Source organism: Triticum aestivum, chromosome 1D, assembly GCF_018294505.1.
Source record: "Triticum aestivum cultivar Chinese Spring chromosome 1D, IWGSC CS RefSeq v2.1, whole genome shotgun sequence".
Lineage (NCBI taxonomy): Eukaryota > Viridiplantae > Streptophyta > Magnoliopsida > Poales > Poaceae > Triticum > Triticum aestivum.
In genome coordinates, this window is record NC_057796.1 from 65,352,585 (window position 1) to 65,371,959 (window position 19,375).

The 19,375-nt window shown below is 53.9% G+C and overlaps 2 protein-coding genes across 6 annotated transcripts in view; one reads left to right on the forward strand and one right to left on the reverse strand.

Annotated features, from left to right (window-relative positions):
- The window catches only part of LOC123180328 (ankyrin-3), a 49,127-nt gene extending 42,826 nt beyond the window's left edge, over positions 1–6,301 (forward strand). For 4 of the 5 annotated variants that reach the window (XM_044592361.1, XM_044592359.1, XM_044592358.1 and 1 more), the window contains one exon: positions 5,580–6,301. In XM_044592361.1, coding sequence (XP_044448296.1) covers positions 5,580–6,170 — 591 coding nt within the window. In that variant the 3' untranslated portion in view covers positions 6,171–6,301. The remainder of the gene's footprint in view (positions 1–5,579) is intronic. The other variant, XM_044592360.1, reaches the window with a different exon arrangement.
- A 4,473-nt stretch (positions 6,302–10,774) lies between these two features.
- Positions 10,775–19,375, reverse strand: part of LOC123180330 (uncharacterized) — a 30,478-nt gene continuing 21,877 nt past the window's right edge. Inside the window, exon 4 of the mRNA XM_044592362.1 lies at positions 10,775–13,190. Within this exon, the coding sequence (XP_044448297.1) occupies positions 11,067–13,154 (2,088 nt within the window). The 5' untranslated portion in view covers positions 13,155–13,190 and the 3' untranslated portion in view covers positions 10,775–11,066. The remainder of the gene's footprint in view (positions 13,191–19,375) is intronic.

Genomic DNA, 19,375 nt, shown 5'->3' on the forward strand with positions numbered 1-19,375 from the left:
TGCTAGTTGGGCCACTCAGACCACTCACCTAAGCCTAACATCAAAAGCCGGAAGCCTCAGCCGAGCCACATACCGGGTCTGGGGCACAATCCGGTCAGACGCACTCGTGTGTCGTCGCCGCCATCTTCCACATGTCCGTCTTCAGATCATATTGAGGCATCAACCTTGTCTGGCCACTCAGCCATCGACGTCACCATGACGCCAGACAGCTACCTCCTCCTGCGCGAGTCCATCCCGCGCATCGGACGCCGAGCCTCCACAGCGCCATGCCACCGATAACCGCCGCCATCAATGTGTGAGATGAAGCACCGCTCCACCATCCCCCAGCCATCACTTGCTCTAAAACGATGCCCCCAGGAGGGAAAGCGATAAAACGCCATCATCATCCGATCCGGAAGACCCAGATGTAGGGTTTCCCCCGGAGCATCCCAAGCCTGATGACGCAGACTGCAACGACGATGCCTCGACAAGGGAACGACATCTAAGACGCCGCCATCGTTCGCCATGACCGTAGTCGGCGCGATTTTCATCGGCAGTTGCTCCACCAGACGTGCGCCGCCGACGTCACTGGTCCCTTCAACCGGAGTAAACTCCAGAACGATGCCCTAAAGAGGGACTACGACGCAAAAGCGCCGCCATCGGTTGATCCCAAGGAGATCTAGGGTTTCCCCCGGAGTTGCCCGTGCTGTCAAGGACCAGACAAGGGTAGAATCCCGGCGGATTTGCCCAGTTGCCGACGAGTCGCACCCGCCACCGTGCCGACGGCAATCCAGCGATCAAGGCCCATGCTTGGGCATAGATCCGGCCGCGCCGCCGCGAACCGATCCGGCCACGCCGCCGTCGTCCCAGGCGACCGTGACGCACCAGATCGCGAGGCCGTTTGCCGCGGGGGAGCGAAGTCGCCAAGGCGCCGCCACCACCCGCCGTGGCGTCCAGCTCGCCGCCACGCTCCGGCCCTGGGGCGCCGGCCCGCGCCAGCCCCACCCGAGCGAGAGGGCCCGAATCCCCGCCGCCGCCGGCGACGGCAGGCTTCGCCTGGCCGCGCCCTTGGAAAGCAGCGAGGGAGGAGGAGGAGGAGAAGGGGAGGAACGGCCGACGGGGTCTAGGGGCCTCCCGGCCGCCCACGCGGGGGGCTACTCGGGAGGGAGAGGGGGACTCGGGAGGGAGAGGACCGCTGGCCGTAAACTAGATATATGATTCACCACTTATTGTGAACACTTGAATACTCACTTTCTAGTTATGTACTCCCTCTGTCCCAAAATTCTTGTCTCAGATTTGTCTACATACTCACTTTCTACTCACATTTTAGTGTTAGATACATCCGTATCTAGATAAATCTAAGACAAGAATCTTGGGACGGAGGGAGTATAACATTGGAGTGTCCAAAAACATGAAACTTGGCAAGACAAAATCCCCGTGAAAGACCCGCTCGTCCCTACCCGCTCTCGTGAGCGGGAGGGGCAAACCCTAGCCTGCGCCGCCGCCAGCCTCCCTCGCGCGGCCCCTCCCCCCGCCGCCGCCGGCGCGCGCCGCCGGGCAAAGCCCGGTTGGCGTAGGCGGCGGCGGGGCCTTCCCTCCTTCCTGGTGGCCCGGCGCAGCGCGGGATGTGGCGGCTCGCCCGGACCGCGGCGCTTCTGCGGGGCGCAGCGGCAGCAAGGCGGACGGCCGCGCCGGCGGCGTGGGCAGCTGCTGGGTCTGCGGCGGCTGCAGGTGCTTGGCTCGGCGCAGGCGAGGTGGTTTGCGCGGGCCTGCAGGGTGGTGCGTGTTTGCTGCGCTGGTGGTGGGCCGTGGCCTTCTTCGATCTGGCCTCCGGCGGCGGCAGAGGGCGCGGGCTGCGTGTGGTGAGGCTGGTGGCCCCTGCCTCTCACCTGCGGTAGCGGTGGTCGATACAGGTGGCTTGGAGGGTGGTTGGTGGTGCGTGCGCAGCGGATCTGGCCAGGTATGCCGGATTTTGGGCGGGTCTCGGTGTGTGGCGTAGTGGCTAGAGGCATAGGGTGGTGCTGCGGGTCGGCTTATGCGGCTTGTTGTGGTCCGGTTCGGCAGTGACGCGGTGGTGGCGCTCGCCGGCGAGGCGGCCACTGCGGCTCGGGTGGCGGTGGTTGGCGTTCAGCGGCGGGGTGCGGGTGGTGGTGCTCCTCTCTTCTCTTAGGTCCGGGCCAGCGGCGATGGCCAGGACTTGGGGCTCGTGCTCGGGCGGACCAGCTTGGGGCCCGGGGTGGGTCGGAGCTCCGGCTCCGGGTAGGCGATGGTGGGTGCGGTCCGGGTGGTGCCCGCGGGCACTGGGAGTCCTCTCCTTGCGGGTACGGTGGTCGATGGTGGTGGTCGGGACAATGCTCCTTTGTCCGGCAGATCGGAGCTAGAGGCCACGGGCATGGCGTCGTGGGAGTCAGCTCGACGACGGCCGTCGTTAGCCACGGGGTCGTGTCTTCCCCGGTCAACTGGGACTAGGTGGGGACGCAGGCGTGGGTGCCTCCTACGCTGGAGGCGCTGACCCAGACTCTGTGGCTAATGCCGGGCTAGGAGTGAAAGGAGACACCTTTCACTCTTCCTACCGTGGTGGGTGCTTCGTGATGTGGATGGGGGCGGGGTCTGCGACATGGATGCCAGGGTGGCGGCCCCGGATGGTGGTCCGCAAGGTTGGCTCTCCGGCGGGCTTCATGGCGGTGGTGGTGGCTTCCTCTTGGTCGTGTGGACAGCAAGAGGTGTTGCGACGGGTAGCTCGGGCGCGCTCTCTGTCATTGGCAGTGGGGACACCCCGATCCAGACCTGGGGATCGGACCCCATCGCGCGTGTCCTGAAGACCTCATGGTGACACGGTGGAGCTGCCGAGCGAAAGCTCCGCACTTTGTTGCCGATGACGGCATCGCTCGCGGGCGCCACTCTCTTCTTGAAGACGTCGTCGTGGTGCTCCTCTTCCTGTTAGGGTTCCGGGTGAAAACCCTTGTCCATGGTGGACTCGGCAACGGCGTCGCTTCGCGTTGTTTTCCCTCGTGAGGGCGTTGTCGTGGAGCTCAGAGCATCTCCAGCGGCGCCCCCAGAAAGGCCTCCCCAGGTGAATTTTTCACGCCGGCGCCGAAAAAACAGCCCAGTCGCGCCCCCAGGAGCCCGATTTTCGCCGGCCTAGGCCGAAATCAGCGCCGGCGGACCCAGGCCGAACCCGGCGCGCTGGGGGCGCCCGGGGGCGCCGGGGCGAGTTGTTTTGGCGCGAAGCAGCCGCGGGCCCGCCGAGTCAGCGAGACGGGCGCTTCGTCGCCCTCATGGCCTCGGTTCCCGCGGGAATCAATGCCAAGGCTGTCGCGCTGCCGCCGCCGGTCAGCCTTGCCATTCATTCCTCACGGGGCGGCGCAGCGACGCCTCCCCTCACGCCACGTGTACACACGGGCGCGGCTATATAAGCCGGTGGTCTCCCTCGCCTCTGGCCACACCAGCCCTAGCCGCCGAGCTCTCCCTCTCCCGTGCGCCGCCGCCGAGCCCTCCCTCTCCCTCCCCCGTGCGCCGCCTCCGAGCCCTCCCCCACCGACAACCCCGATGGCCGAACGTTTCCCCGGCGACGAGGCGGCGGCCAACGGCTTCGGCCGCCGCTCGCTCCGCGAACAGGAGTCGTGGCTCCTGTTCGAGGCCAACATCCCGGCGCCGCCGGACATGCGCGCCGGGCCGACGGGGTGGAGGCTCAACAACGGGGGAGTGCCCATTCCCCCGTTGCCCGACGCCGTGGCGCGCGCCCCCTACTTCGCCGCCGAGGTAGAGATCGTGCGCGCCTCCCTCACCGACGAGCAGCTCGCCCTCCCCCAGTACGCCACCGACAACCACGTGGCGTGGGCGGCGTACCTCCAGCGCCGTCAGCAGCAGAGGCTGGCGTCCACCAACGGGGCGCCGGTGGTGGGCGGCACGAAGAACAGCGAGGGGCGCCACCTGCGGTGGGGCGTCCCCGGCCGCACGCTCGAGGGCATGCTGGCGCACCTTGAGGGCGGCAACATCCCGTCGCTGGCATACCCTCCCCCGGCGAGGGCGGCCGCCCCGGCCCACCGCCGACGCGCCGGGCAATGGATGCCTAGGAGGTTCGGCTCCTCCTCGTCTTCCTCCTCGCACTCCTCCTCACGGTCTTCTTCCCACTCCTCCGACTCTCCGGCGTTGCTCGGCGTCAAGGCCGAGCCCGCGGCGGAAACGCCGCTCGGCCGACGCACTCGCAGCCCCGGCATCGTCATCAACGAGGGCGGCCGGTGCGCCTCCTCGTCGGCTCCTCCGCGCTTCGTCAAGCCAAAGACGGAGCCGGGGCTCGCGCCGGTGAAAATGGAGCCGGTCTCCCCGCCGTGAAGACGGAACACGGCGACGTGGAGCTCGACGACGACGCGGCCCTGGAATGGGCGCGCAAGGACTCCCTGAAGATGGCGAGGGAGCGCTAGTGCGCCGCCAGGGCCGCGACGAAGGACGAGTCGTCGTCCTCGAAGATAGCGATGACGACGATGCGCAGCCGCCACCAGTCCGCCATGGCGACGCCGGTCAGGGGTCCACCAGGGACGGCCGCGTCAAGGAGGAGAAGGCCGACGATGACGACGGCGGTGAGGATGGCAGCGACGACGGCGACTACTCCGCGTTCAGCCAGTTCCTTTTTTAGATATATTTGCTACGTAAAAAGCCGCGAACATGTCTAATATATGCCAAAGTATGCCGAAATTTAGACGTGTTTAGCCGAACTTTGCCGAACGTTTTCTTTTTTGAAAAAATTTAGACGCGTCTGGGGCGGCCCTGGGGCCGGCGGCTGGGGACCAACTCGCCCCCAGGCCGTTTTTTTGCGCCGGCTCACCCCCAGGCGGCGATTTTAGGCGCCCCCTGGGGGGCCAACGGCTGGAGATGCTCTTAGGTGTGTAGGGCGTTGCGTGGTGTTGTACCCTGATCTTCGTGTTCTCTTTCGTAGCGTAGTCGTGTCCATCTTGCGTGTGATCCTGGGATCGGCGTTTGAGGGCTACCCCATCACCTTGTATTGTTTGGCCGTGTACTGTGTTTGGTTGCTGCTTTATTTATAAAGCTGGGCGAAAACCTGTTTCGAGAGTGTCCAAAAACATACGAAACTATTGCCCAGTAACTATATACGATCACCTTGACAACTGTTCACAGTTATGACAACTACAGTGACATAATCTGGCAACTGATGGCGATGAACAAAAATTCATTGAAACATGTTAATATAGGATCTTGTTTTGGAGCCCTCATTGAGACAAATACAGTGGTGAAGACGGATCACTAATCAGATTAACAATATAGGTCTCTCTCTCTCAAAAAAGAAGAAGATTAACAATATAGGATAAATCATTTCAAAAAAATTAAAAGGGTGATTGATGTGATGACATCAGCATTAGGTGGGAGATTCCTGCATGCAGGCATGCGCGCTATTTCTGTAAGGGGAAAATTCCATTGGGAGGTAGAAGCACGGGAAGGTACCCGCACACCCGTATGCTACGTAGATATTCCCTTAATTAAAATACATTATCTAGGGCATGTATACATATATCCCTACACACAACTATGTGAGTGAGATTGCATATCACTGATGCTGAAGCTGTTATGTTAATGTCATGTAGATGGACTTGTGGAAGGAACTGAAGAAGCATGGGTCCAGAAGGCGCAGCCAGCAGGTATTGACAGAGCAACAGTTTCGACCACTGTGGTACTGGGGAAGAAGGACGTACATGGTTAGCAGTGTGGTCATTAATCTTTTCGTGGCTGCCATGATGAGCATGGCCACCTTTGCAGTCACACTCGCCGTGCCTGGAGGGTACAGCCAACAGTCAGGCACCGCCATTGTTGGACACCATCTGGCCTTTAAGATATTCGCGGTCGGCAACACCATCTCAATGTGTGGCTCCACCTCCACTGTTCTTGTCCTCTGCTACTTGACGTGGCAGTATCATGGCCAGGTACTCACTAGATTGATTTGGGCCAACATGCTGATTGTCCTCTCCGTTCTAACAGCGATCATCTCAATGTTGACTGCCGTATACCTCACCATCGCGCCAGTGTCGCGGTTTCTTGCCTACGCGGTGATTGCCATTGGTGCCAGCGCTCCTTTCTTGGCGTGCCTGATACTGCGGAAGAGCCTGACTAGAAAGTCCCTGTTTACACGGTGGATCGGCATGAAACTGGTACCTCAAGGGGAGACAGGTCACAGGTGAAACAAAGATGCTCCCGGGGTACTTCTTAGTTCTTGTTTGATTGATGGACGTTGGAATACTGGATACAGTACACACTTCTAAATTTGCTGTGGAACAAGAGGGTGTGATTTGGGTGATGAGATATGTACTTCCGAGCTCTTTCTTTATTTTTATTTTCTTTTTAGAAAAGGAGGAGGACCCCCGGCCTTTGCATCTGGGTGATGCATACGGCCACTTTATTAATTATTCTCATAAGACCTTACAAAAGCATACAACAATAAGACTAAAGCCACCGTCTAAGCAACAACTGTCGCTACACCTATCCAATTGATGAAGGGGCGCTGATAGCCTGGGCCTAATACCAAACAGACATCGCAACCAAACCTAAACATCTAAGACCTGAGGTCCCAACCAGGACGCCTGCCGGGTATGGGGCACCTACCAGTCCGGCGCACTCCTCAACCAGGATGTCTGCCGGGTATGAGGCTGCCGCAGCCACCTACCACCAATCCATCTTCAGAGTTGTACTGTTGCATCTATCGTGTCAGGTCTCTCTGCCATCGACGCCACCACGACGCCAGACAGCGTCATCCTCCTGCGCGAGTCCATCCTCGCACATCGAACTCCGAATCTGCACTGTGCCACGCCGTCGAGATCCGTTGCCATCAATGTGTAGGATGAAGCACCGCTCCACCAAAGATGTCGTCCGCTGGTCCCGCGAAGCCGAGTGCACCTCCAAGAATGCTGCCCCCAAGGGGGTAACGACACATGATTGCCGCCAACATCCGATCAGCTGATCTAGGGTTTCCCCCGGAGGTATTGAGTGGATTTGGGAGCTTCACCTCGATGATGCCTTCATGAAGGAAACGATGATAAAGTCATCGTCATCACCGGCTTCGGCCATCGACCGAAGATCAGGTTTTCACCCGGATCCGTCCCAAGAAATCCACCCGACAACCTGTGCACCGTCTTGACCGCCTTCAAAGCCCCAGATCCAGCCACCTAGATCCGGCGACCAACCGCAACAACAGTGCCACCGTAGGAGCCCTGGTGCACCGGCCACTGCCTAAGTGTGCTAGCACTGGAGCCTAGGAGGAGGGCTCCCACCCCGCCTCGCCAAGCCGCGAGAGCCGCCGAGAAGGATCCCGCGCGCTCGTCACCGTCTCTGATCCGAACCAATCCATAGCAGATCGCCATCACAGATCCGCCTTGGACAGGGACTGCACCACGCCATTGCCGCCGCGGGAAGCCCTAGCTTCACCAGCCACCACCCTCCAGGGACGCCGCCCCGGGATCCGGTCAGAACAACGCCGCTGCCACCGGCCATGTTCCGCCGCCGCCAACCGGCCAATCCGCCGGCCACTGTGACCTACGCCGCCATGACCAAGCACGCCCACCGAGCAGCCGGCACCACCAGATCTTCCACGAAGCCCGTAGCTCCGCCGCCTCCTCCCATCACCACGCCACCACTATGCCGTCGGCGGACTCAGATATGCCGCGCCGCCGCGACGGCTCAGATCGGGGAGGAGGGCCCCTGCGCCCCGGGTGACCCGCCTCACCCAAAGGAACGCGGGAGGGAAGGGGGCCTCCGCCGCCGCCGTCAGCCGCCCGGGGCTTTGCCCGGCGACCTCCTCCAACGGCGGCGGAGGGGAGGGGAGGGAGGGGTTGGGAGCCCGGCGGTGGAGGGGGTAGGGTTCCGCCCGGGCCGCCCTAGCGGGGGCGACACGGGGACGGGAGCAGAGCTATTTGGAGACCACATGGGGCGGGCGTGGTGAAGCTCACGATCACGACGATGCTGCTGAAAATTGATCTGGACTAATGATGCGGCCGGTTATTCTGACGGTAGGCAATGTTAAGAAATTGGACCATAAACTGGTAACAGTATCAAGCATTACTCAAGCTGCACACATTTATTATTCGCATTTTTGACAAACGAAATATATTAATATCGTGAAGATACCAATTAGTTACACTCAGCCTTTGCATCAACAAGATGTCCAAAGATAACAACGATGCACGCAGCCAAGAAAAAAAAGAGAAATATAAAAGAAAGACCCCGTCGCGATGATGAGTCATCCGTAACAGCAACACTCTAAGCACCACCGAAGACAACACCCGGACCGCAAAAGAGATTCTTCAAAAACGACGCCTTCAAGAAGGAAACAAAGCACAAGCGTCATCGTCGCCTGATGAAAGATCTTGAGTTTTCACCCTGAAGAAAGTCCGAGTTCACAAAACAATGTCTTCAACAAGGCCATTGCCGGGCACAACCAATGAATGCAAGACCTTGGGTTTTCACCTTGGAATTCACGACTCGGTACTCAAGGAGCACCACCAAAACTGCAGTCCACTTGTGCTGCCACGCCCTCTTTCCAAGGCTGTTGCTGTTGCAAGTGAACAACACACAGGAAAAACCTATGCTGCCATTCTTCGTCGCCGCCAAAACACATCTCCACCATGACAAACCTCCGATCGTAGCCACCATGACTTTCTCCACCTCGGGCAATACCATGGAAATCTATATTTAGACATGTCGCGTGGCGCCGTCAAGAAAGTGAAGCTTTGCGTCACCCCCTCATGAAGCCTCACTGGTTGAATATAAGGCAACGCATGACCGGATCAATTCCAATCTAGATATCAAGTGACACCATGTGCCAAACGGCGGAATCACCGAGAGGAAGACCGGAACTCATTGGCGTCTCGATCGAGGAGGCCCGCATGAAGCAGATCGACGACATGGCGCTCGAAAAACAGCAGGGCCAAACCACCTTTATTCAGGCCGAGCCCGCATCCCCCACGCCGCCGGCTGGCAGCAAAGGAGAAGACGAACGCCGCTGACCCGCAGGTCTTCCGGCATAGATGGAGCACACGATCGAACCCGATCCGGGAAACATCGCCCGTTGGGTCCAGATCGAACCCAAACAGGGCATGCCCCACGACATCCCAAGCGTCGCTGCGTCACCTGGAGCAGAGCCTGATGCATCAGCCCACCGTCTGATGCGCGCGTAGCCGTAAGCCCGGAAGGGCCTGCATCTGCCGCCACACGCCATGGCACCAGAACGCGCCGCCGAAGGGCGGCCACGTCCGATCTGCCAGCGCCAACGCCAACGCCACTGAAACTCGTCTTCCAACTCCACCGGCCACCTCTTTGCGCGTCCGTCATCGTGCATCTCCGCACAGGTGCACTGCAACTGCGTGCCTCCTTTGCCCTCCGCCTTCGGCGAGACGGGTGTCGCCACCACTGCCGGCGCCAGCGTCGGCAGCGGCCAAGGGAGATGGCCTAAGGGGGAACTAGGCTAAGGTTAAGGAGGGCCTCCGGAGTCGCCGTGCGGGGCGACCCGAGAGGCAGGTTTCGTTTCGCCGTGCGGGGGCATTTATTATTCACATAGAGTATATTGTTGGGTTTTCCTTTGTAGATTTGGTAGCTGGGCATTTTACACCATGATATGTTGCAATGCTATTTTTTGAAGTGAGGAAAATATATTATGAACGTAGGGTAGTATTGCACTTGGACGTTGAAAATCAACTTTATTAGCTTGCAGTGTTTTCAAAATGAGTCGGGCAGGAAGAGGAAGATCGGTAGGGAAACGGGGTTCGAACCCGCGACTTCTGGCATGACAGACCATCACTCTAACCAACTGAGCTATTTCCCCCTTTCGTAACTACTGTCGACTCAACAGTCACCTACCGAGTAAAAAGGGTCTTCATAGTTCAGGTGATGCCCCAGACGATTTTGTCCTCTGAAACTCAACTTGAATGTTGATTTTGGTAGTACTATTTACCACTCGATTTTACTTCTTTTCCTGAGCTGTGGATTGATAGATTCGGAGTTGTTTGCTATAGTAAATGTGTTTTGTATCAATAAAAAAGGCAGCCCGGTGTGCACGTAGCCTATTCTTTATCTATACACAAGTTTCAGGCAGAATGTAAAGTAGTACTACTCCTACATGTTTATGGAGCTAAATGGCGCGGCGCAAAGGAGCCTTCTTACACCGTTGATTATCTGAAGCAAATGAGGTGAAAGGAGATATTGTGGGCAAGAGGTCAGCATTAATCATCTGTTGCTCATAGGTAGACTGATGTGGATTACGGTTTGATGTGCTTTTGATCTTCCCCGTGTAACTACCACAGTACCTGAACTGGTTTGAAACGCTAGGAATAATGCATGTTTGCTGTTTTAGAAATGTTAAGATTCAGGAATCCACTAGTGAGATTTTCTCTGCTTGCTGCTGGAATGATGCATGGCCCATGGTCCACTTAACAGGGAAAGGAGGCAAAACAAAATGAACAGGTAGCAACTGAGATTTACAGACGTCGTGTGGGGGTGGAGAACGAGCTTGCATAGTCTACAGGTCTGAATTGCTGCCTTTAGTTGCTGAAATTCTGCGACGTACACGCCCATGTCTGGTGGGTTTCTTTTTTCGAACCTGCAGAAACTGCAACAAATTCTTGTCTGGATTCCATTAAGAGGGGAAAACCATCTTCAATACATAAAACAGAAGTTAACAGAAGAGCATGAGTGCATGACGATGATCCCAACACATTCACATCGCATACATGATTGAACACACACAAGTTTATACAGTTACAGTCGCAACTTCCAAAATGTATAGGAACGGCATTTATGGATATAGGGTCATTGGCTCATTGCAGTCCAAATGCAACATTTTGTTAAAATGTTATTGCAGCAGTAGAAACAAATATATACAACATCTCAAATTACCTATCCGGACAACATGAATGACCTACTACAACATATGGCCTCTCTGGGATAACCACAACTGTTTCGACACGGATGGGGGTCAGGAGAGTAAACATGACCTCATATTAAGCTTAGCTTGACTTGCATGCAGGTTGCTGAAACATGCAAATATCTGTGAGCCTGCAATGCAAGGCCTACATGGGTGTAGGTCGTTCTTAAGATGGAAAATTGAAGGCGAAAAGCCGATCTCCCTCTCCAGCACCAGATGACGATGAAACAAGATCGAGCCTGCGAGCAACATCACCGAGCTCATAGTGGGCAGCCATGAGTAACCAAACAAATGTGAGCAGCTCCCCTCCTCCTCTGCTCATCTGTTGTGCATGTGCCTCTGCGTGTGACTTGCCTGCTGCATAAACAAGCAGCCTTATCCATATTTCTTTGATCTCCGCCAATAATTCATCGATGGTCAATTCAGAATCTGGAAAGTCCAATAAAGCTCGGGCACCCAACAGTATTTTGCCTTCAATTTCTCCAGCAGCCGTCCAATCCTTATGTAGCACTTCTCGAATATGTTTCTGGCTGGTAGACAGGGGAAGATCCAGGCCTAGGTCTGCAGGGGCTGTTGTCCTATCTGTTGAAGACTCCTTCACAAAGTAATTACAAATCTTTAGGACAAATAGCTTAAGTCTATCCAGCACAAGGATTGACATATCTCTGACACCACCCCTGCCGGTAGAGAATATTTTCTCTGGGAACAATGCAAGTGTATCTTCTGCAGTGGTACTGACTGGTAACATGGAAGGGTTTACAACAAGAAGATAGATCATGTAATTTGATATTTCCTCACATATGCTCGCAAGATCTGATCTATCTCCTTTGTTGTGTAGAGGTGATCCCTCCTCAGCAAGTAGACCCCTTATATGATAATCTGTAAATAAATGTAGTTGGAGTATGGCATGCTCAAAAGGTCCGCGCAGTATCAACTCCAACTCTGTGCCAAGTTTAGGCCTCATCCCTGTTGCCAAGTCTTTGAAACGATCCTGCTTGTCCAACCACTGCACCACACATTCCATGATCTTCTTCTTAGCTTTGACATCCTTGGTGTGCCGTAAGTGCTTCCAGACCTTAGCCAAACCAACAGAATTTATGATATTTCTGATCATGCCAATGGTTGGTGATTCAATACAGAATATGGAGCGCAGAAGGTTATATTGCCCCATGGAATCTGACCACCACAGCCTCTTCTCTGGCTGAACAATGTTGAAGATAGACCAGAACAAGTTGGTAAGCCAGTGAAAATTCCGTGCTTTCAAGAATGCCCATGCCCATGGTGATACCATTGCCATAAAAATTGAAACAAGTTCCATAAAAATGCTACCAATGAGTAATGCATATGTTATTGCAATATCCACTCTGCTATAGCTTTCTTTCCTGTTTGCGTAGAAGAGCACAAAAGCAACCACTGTAGAGATATGCACAACACAGCGAAATATGCTACCTGTCCATGTCCTAAACAGAACAGCCTTGGTGTAGAGGTCATCATATATAATAGCGAGCTCCATCTCAATAATCTTAAGTTTTGCCCCATGCTCTGCAAATCTTCCAAAATATTCTACTAATGTAAACCGAATTTCATGCCCCATCTGAAAGGTCGCCCGCCCTGCAAGGAATCCCCGAATGTAGCGTGCTGTGTGGAGAGCATAGCAAACAATGTCACAGTATCTATCTTGCTCAACACTTAGTAGTGGCAATTGATTATTTTCATAGTTACTAGTGGTGCTATTAAGGTCAGTCTTACTCCCATACTTGAGAGCCCATATCCTCTCCCAGTACTTAATTATTCCAGAAACAAAGACAAACATGGCTGGAACTAAAAGCTGATTGTTGTTCCCCATTGATTTCCAAAAGACATATAATGCAAGGCTGACTTCAACTAAAAGATTCAGAAAATGCCTTAGCCACAAATTGTTATCCTCAGATGAAAAGGCAGTAATAGTGTCTTGTCCGCCAAGATGAACAAGAAGGAAAGGTGCCCAAAAGAATGCCAAAGACATGGTCCCTGTAAACGGATCCCTACTATTGATAGAATCTCCAAGTCGAGAGATCTGACCAAGAGTGTAAAATGCAATCATGTCTGCCCCCAAATAAGCCAACCAAATAGAGAATCTTAGCAATTTGTTACTGCTTCGTCGCCTACGCCCCCCTGTGAAGAAGAGGAATAGTTGCAGTGTAAAACTGAGAAGCACAAGCAACCTGATTTCCCACTCGTTCCATAGCTGCACCAATGTAATTGGCAATTGCATATTGTTGATAATGGATGTTTATGTCTCTCTGATCTCCTGTAGATCCAGTAATAAAAATATGTGAGGAATATGATTTTTAAAGAGTCGGACAAGTTAAAAGCAACTTGCAAAACTACCCCATGCAATTGTGAGGAAAAATAACATAAGGGGGGGGGGGGGGGGGGGGGGGGGGTGGCCGCCCCGGGCCCCCGGCACCGAGGGTCCCCAGAGGCTATTTTCTCTATACGGACTACATCCATACTGGGCCTGGCCTAAGCAGTTCCACACAGCGCCGGCCAGCAATCTGAATTCACCCAGGGAAAAGAATGTCTAGGTTAGCAATCGGTCTGGCGTATGTACAGCCGCCGGCAGCGAGGTTTCTTGTACAGAATCAAGCACTCGATTCTTTCTTCTCCAGTTCCCCCAAATCTGTAATTAGGTCTTCCAATTCTTCTCCAACGCTCCAGCTGGCCTAAACGGAATCGATGGATCAAAAGTCACACCCCGCCACACCTGTTCCGCAAGTTCTGCTCGGTGGATCTAAACCAAAATCAATCTATGTTTGTTAAAATCTTTCCTTGTTCTTTCTTTTGACTACTTCGTTGCCATGTAATTGTTCAAAGGAAAAACTTTCTTGCCGTGTACTAAAAAATCAATAAAAGCACCATATGAATTCATAGATTATTTCCCAATGAAGAACCGTGTTTTGTGCCCATTGACAATTTTGGATTTTATTAGATGTCTGGACATAAATCGATTATGCTTTCTTGATCTGTTCTTTCAGCTGACCAAAATTTTCTTGTAAAGATTTATATGACTATGGATCAAGATACAAGTTCAGTAATAATACTACAAAATGAAAAAGACATGATGCTACTGTTGAAGGTATTCATCACAAAAACCTTGAGTACTAAATCTTATTTTGTTTGTAGAATACTAAATCTGAACAGTTGCTTTGACATGGTATTTTGTGAACAAATTTACATATGTGCCAAACTTATGTTCATATTGTTAATCAACCGACCATGTTTTAGTTATTTATCTTGCGTCACTGTGCAGCAACATGGCCTTTCCTACGACAGTGTGCCCTTGTGATTCTCTTATGCGGCCTACCTGTGATGCTGTCATTGCCGCTGATTTGGTTTCTGGCCAGAGACGCCTCATTGCTAGCCCCCACGCTGTCACGCGTGTTGTGAAAAAACTGCGCAATTCAAAGAAGGTATGCAAGTATCTAACTCTATCTGTAAAAACCCTATGCCATTTTTGCCATGAAGGTTTATAAAAATTATACATGATGGTCAATATTAAGGGGCCCCTAGTCCTAGTTTTGCCCCGGGTCCACAAAATAACTGGCCCTGAGTGTGTCCTTGCCTGTAGTTAAGTAAAATTCAGTACTTCGCTGATACTTAGAAAGCATACTTGCAAGAAACCTCAGCTATATTCTTTTAGCACCAGGTCATATGCATTATGTTGTTTAAAGCTGCACTCCAAATCATGACGAAGTCTAAAAATATATGCAGTTTGAAAAAAAAATCGCAAGAAATCTGCCATGCCTAAAAGGAGATCACCCGTAGTTAACAGACAGCGCAAGTTTTCTATGAAGGCAGCGGTTCCGACGAGAGTGGTGGTACTACAAGATTTAGCATAGCCATTTGAATTTCAAACCCCGTGTGAAGGGGATGGAGGCCTGGGCCTGGGGGTGGGGGTAGGCGTCAGGATGAACTAGGAAGTGAATTGTGGGAGGCTGTGAGGGGGAGGCGGCAGTAGGAAGGAGGCAAGGGATCGTGACTGTTAGAGTTATATCACGTTTGCATGTAGCATGTATACTTTCCCATTAGTACAAGGAGCTTTTTGCATATATACTGTCCCTTGGCCCTAGAAAATACAAGTTGCATATTTCCTAACATGGTATTAGAGCTTAGGTCAATTTTTTCGCACGCACAACTCATGTTGTGATCCTCTCGTCGCATTGTCGCCATCTTCTTCTTGCCGGTGGTTGATGCCCCCTCTTCCCCTGCCCTCGTTGTCGCCGCACCTCCCGGTTGCTGCTGCCCGCCACCCCGGCTCTGATCCACGCCCACCTCGCCTCCGATTCACGCCCAGATCCCCGCCGCCGCCCCCACTGTTGTTAAGCTTCATGCACTAGCCAACGCAGCCAAAAGTCTGAATTGATGGTAAGGGGCAATCCACACATACCCTTCAACACCCACTCCCACGTGTGATGCGGAAAGTCAACCCGTGAATAGAGTCAGAGGTATGGCTCAAGAGGCCTATACGTGGACACAGAAGGGGGCGAAATAATTTTTTTGGATAAATTACGAAAGTTAGGACTTTCTCAAGACCTTAGGCTCTGATACCGTGTTAAGATTCATGCACTAACCAATGCAACCAAAAGTCGAGGTTGTACTATCGTCGTCTCCTGGTCTTGTCCACCTCCTGATGTCACGCCGCCCCTCCTGGTCACGTCGCTGCACCTTCTAGTCTACCGTCGCACCCTCTGGTCTGTTGCCGCGTACTCCAGATCGCATTATGATTGTCGCCTCCTGGTCCCTGCTCTGGTTGCCGTTGCCTCTTGGTGCTAGCCCGCGCCAGATCGCGTCGCGCCACTGCCTCCTGGTGCTGTCGTCCCGCCAGATCGGGCTACCATCCCACCAGAACGCATCACAACACTACCTCCTTGTGCGTCACCGCAGCCTCCCATCGATCCTCCTGTTTGCTGGCCCTCGACCGCCGGTTCTCCTGGTTTGCTGCCCCTCATAGTCATCCACCGCCACACTGTCTCGAGCACTTTTGGCTGATTGGCCGAGCACAACTTGTTGGTTTCATGTAAAAAAAGTAAAAACACATGTATGATGTTTTAGTTGGGTACACATCTCCCTCGCGGTCCACTGACTCTTTTTTTTGGGAATCTCGGCCCGTAGACTCTTGATGGTGTTCCTTACATTGAGCCCATCTCTCATATGTGCCTTTCCTCCATGCATGGTGCTCGTCCACCTGTTACTCGTCCCTCTGGCGCCTTCCGTAGGTTGTGGTGGTCGCTCTTCACCGACTCCTCTTGCAACCTCTGCACATGATGATTGCTGCTCTACACCTAGCCCTCTCATGACTTTCACAGAAGTGTTCATGCATATTGCTCCATCGACTATGCCTCACACACACACCTAACCTTGACACTTGGTGCTTTTCTGCATGCAAGCTCGTCTCATCCATCGGCTTCTGCAGACGGTACTAGTCATGTTATACGGCCTCCTCCAGCGGCTTCCATAGGTGGTGATGGACGCGCCTCTCCCGGTGTTGCTACATCGACTACTTCTGTTGTGTCATTCACTAAGCAGGAGATTGCACAACTTCGCGACCTGCTTATTGCCTCTGGTTCTCCATTGTTAGGTGCCTCTAAATCGACCTCTTCAGTTGAACTCCTAATTGAGTAGGAGATTACACGATTTCGATGCCTGCTAGCTGCGTTTTTTGATTTTCCATCGACTAGTTTTGCTGGTTTTACTACCGACTCTTTTGACATTGTGAGACCACCTTCTACATAGGCAGGTACATATCCGTGGATTCTAGATACTGGAGCATCTTTTCATATGACTAATGATTCATCCATTATGTCCTCTATCTGATCTCTGGATTCTCCTATTCATGCTTGTTGTAGTCGTGCTTTTTAACCCTACTTAAGGTGCCACCCGCTATCCTACGTGGAGTGCCACATCACCAGTCAATGCTAGTCAAATAAAGGAGACCACCTAAAAGATTAAGTCAAAGAAGAAGATAAGAGAGCAAAGAGGCCCAAGCCCAAGCAAAAGGCATCTCCAAGTGTAGGGATTTCCCCCCTAATGGGCCACAACCCACCTCCTAGCCCAGTAAGGAGCACATGGGCCAAAGGGCAGAAAATTACCTAGTTCTACCCTCCCACCTCCTTACTTCAAGGGTAGCCTTGGTCGTTTGTCAAGGACAACTAGGCTATATAAAGCTCCCTATGGGCATGTCAACTCACTCACTTGAATACACTCAAGTGGAGGGTCACTATCCCCTTCCAAGACCCTTCAGGAGGGCAAACGAAGGCCGAGAGCTCAGAGTCTGAGGGACAGTGTAAGGCTTGGACTAGTCAGGAGTCGTGGTACACCAGAAGCGGATGCACTCTAAGTGACCCATGCGACGGGCACCACTCTCGACGACCCTCTGATAGGACGTAGGTCGTGCTCCATTGAGGTGACTGAACCTATTTAAAAAACATCATGCCACATTGTCGAGTGTACGACGACCTTTGATATAAGGCCGTCATACAAGCCCATGCTAACTTCTAACCACGCTACTAAGGATACCCCCTAGTCGAAAGTTGATTCTCGAACGTCGACATTGGCACCGGCCGTGAGGAATCCTCGCCGTGTGTGAGAAGTCACCTTGACTATCGCATCTAGATGGCCCCAAAGCAAGCCACGGGAGAAGCCGAGGCATCCAAGGAGAAAGATTCAACGGGAAGATCAAAGAAGAAGGACGCAACAGAAGAGGTGGAGCCCAAAGCACTCGACAAGCGCGCCCTCGACGTGGTGGTCGAGGAAGTGGGACCTGTGGAGGCCCCTGGTGCTACCGCCCTCAGCATAGGGCTCGCCACTCCAAAGGTCTTGCGGGTCACGATAGATGGCGGAGCCCTCGCCCACAATCAAGATGGGGAAATCGGCGGCCACGCCGCTCAACCCTTCGGCACAATGCTCGAGGAGGTTGGCCTTGAAGAGGCCCACAACATCACCGCCCCCGACAAAGAGCTTGTCACTCCAAATGTCTCGCAGGTAATTCTCGGCCTCGCCGGCTTCGTTGCCAACGCCATGATTGTCCCGGACATGGGAGTCGAAGGTTGACTCGCCGCAGGAAGTGTTGTCCCTCCGACTCTAGGAGCAGCGCAAGACCCTCGCTCACTCGCCTCCGCTTGACAAGAACTGACCAACACTCAAGATATCGACATCAACTCCACCCAAGCTTGGCCCAACCCGATCCAAACTGTCATCTTTGGTATCAGTCCGTGGCCAGGACATTGACCAATAACAAACCCAAACGAGCATCCAACTCAGACTCTGCCGCCGCAACCACTCCGGACGGACTGTGTGACGTCTCGAGAGTTAGCCCTTGTAGGAGGACCATCATACCATACCGGCTTCACCCCTCTGGTGGCCTTCCCGCGTCCGAGAACCTTGTGGTTCCACCCATCTTGGGAGCCACACTTCACCATACCTACCCCATATGCAGGAGCGCTACCTCCTTGCGGTGCCCCGATGGTAGGGCCACCCGCAGGAAATGCGTAAGAAGGAAGCGCCCACCCACAGGGAGGGACCGATGGGCCTAGGAAGACACGCTTCACCCCCCTCCCACACTACTCCGATAGCCCGCGGCGGTGTGCGTAGAAGGCTGGAGCCGCAACCAAGTTGGTTCCCCTTACCATGTGCAAGTCATGCGAGAGAGGCCGCAACACTGCCACACCCCTTCAACTTGAAGGAGACCGTGAGCCAAGCTTGCCGACAAGAAAGGAGCCACCAAAGTACAAGACACAAGCTATCCAATAGCCTGTCACATCAAGGTCGAGCCACGACAGACCACCGGGGAGGCTTGCTCGTACTCCTCATGCAGGTAAAGGCCCCAGGGGATGTCGAATCTCCAGGAAGCCAAAGACAAAGAGGAAACATGTCATGGATCTCCGCGAAGCCCTTATGTGAGTCTTTCGTACGACAAGCCTGGGGAGAACGGGCACCCACAAGGCCCAATCTCCACTTGGTGTTCCCTGCACAAATTGCCAAGCCTTTGGGCAGGCGATGTAGAAAGCTGAGGGCACCAAAGGAACCTTGGAAGGAACGACCACACCACCCCGTGCAAGCCCATGCGGCCCGTGAAATACCTTCGCACATGACAAGTGCAAGTGCCATGGTCTGGATGGTTAAAACGACATGGATGTGTGCCAAGGACCCCTATGAACAAGGGACTCATATGACGACCGCCATCGATGACGACGTCGCCAGCTTATGGGCCGCCGCCCTCTCTGTCGGCTTCGACTTTAGCAAGCACCGCTTCCTACTTGACCCATCTCAAACCCAGTAACAAGCCTCACACAGTATCACCGGAAACTCGGGACCATCGCCTCATTGGGATATGAAGCTTTGTCCACCATCGACGGAATGTCAGGCCTCCGCCAGGGCTACACTGGTGGATCGAAGGATTGGCCAACGTTCGAGGATCTACCTTGTCATACCATC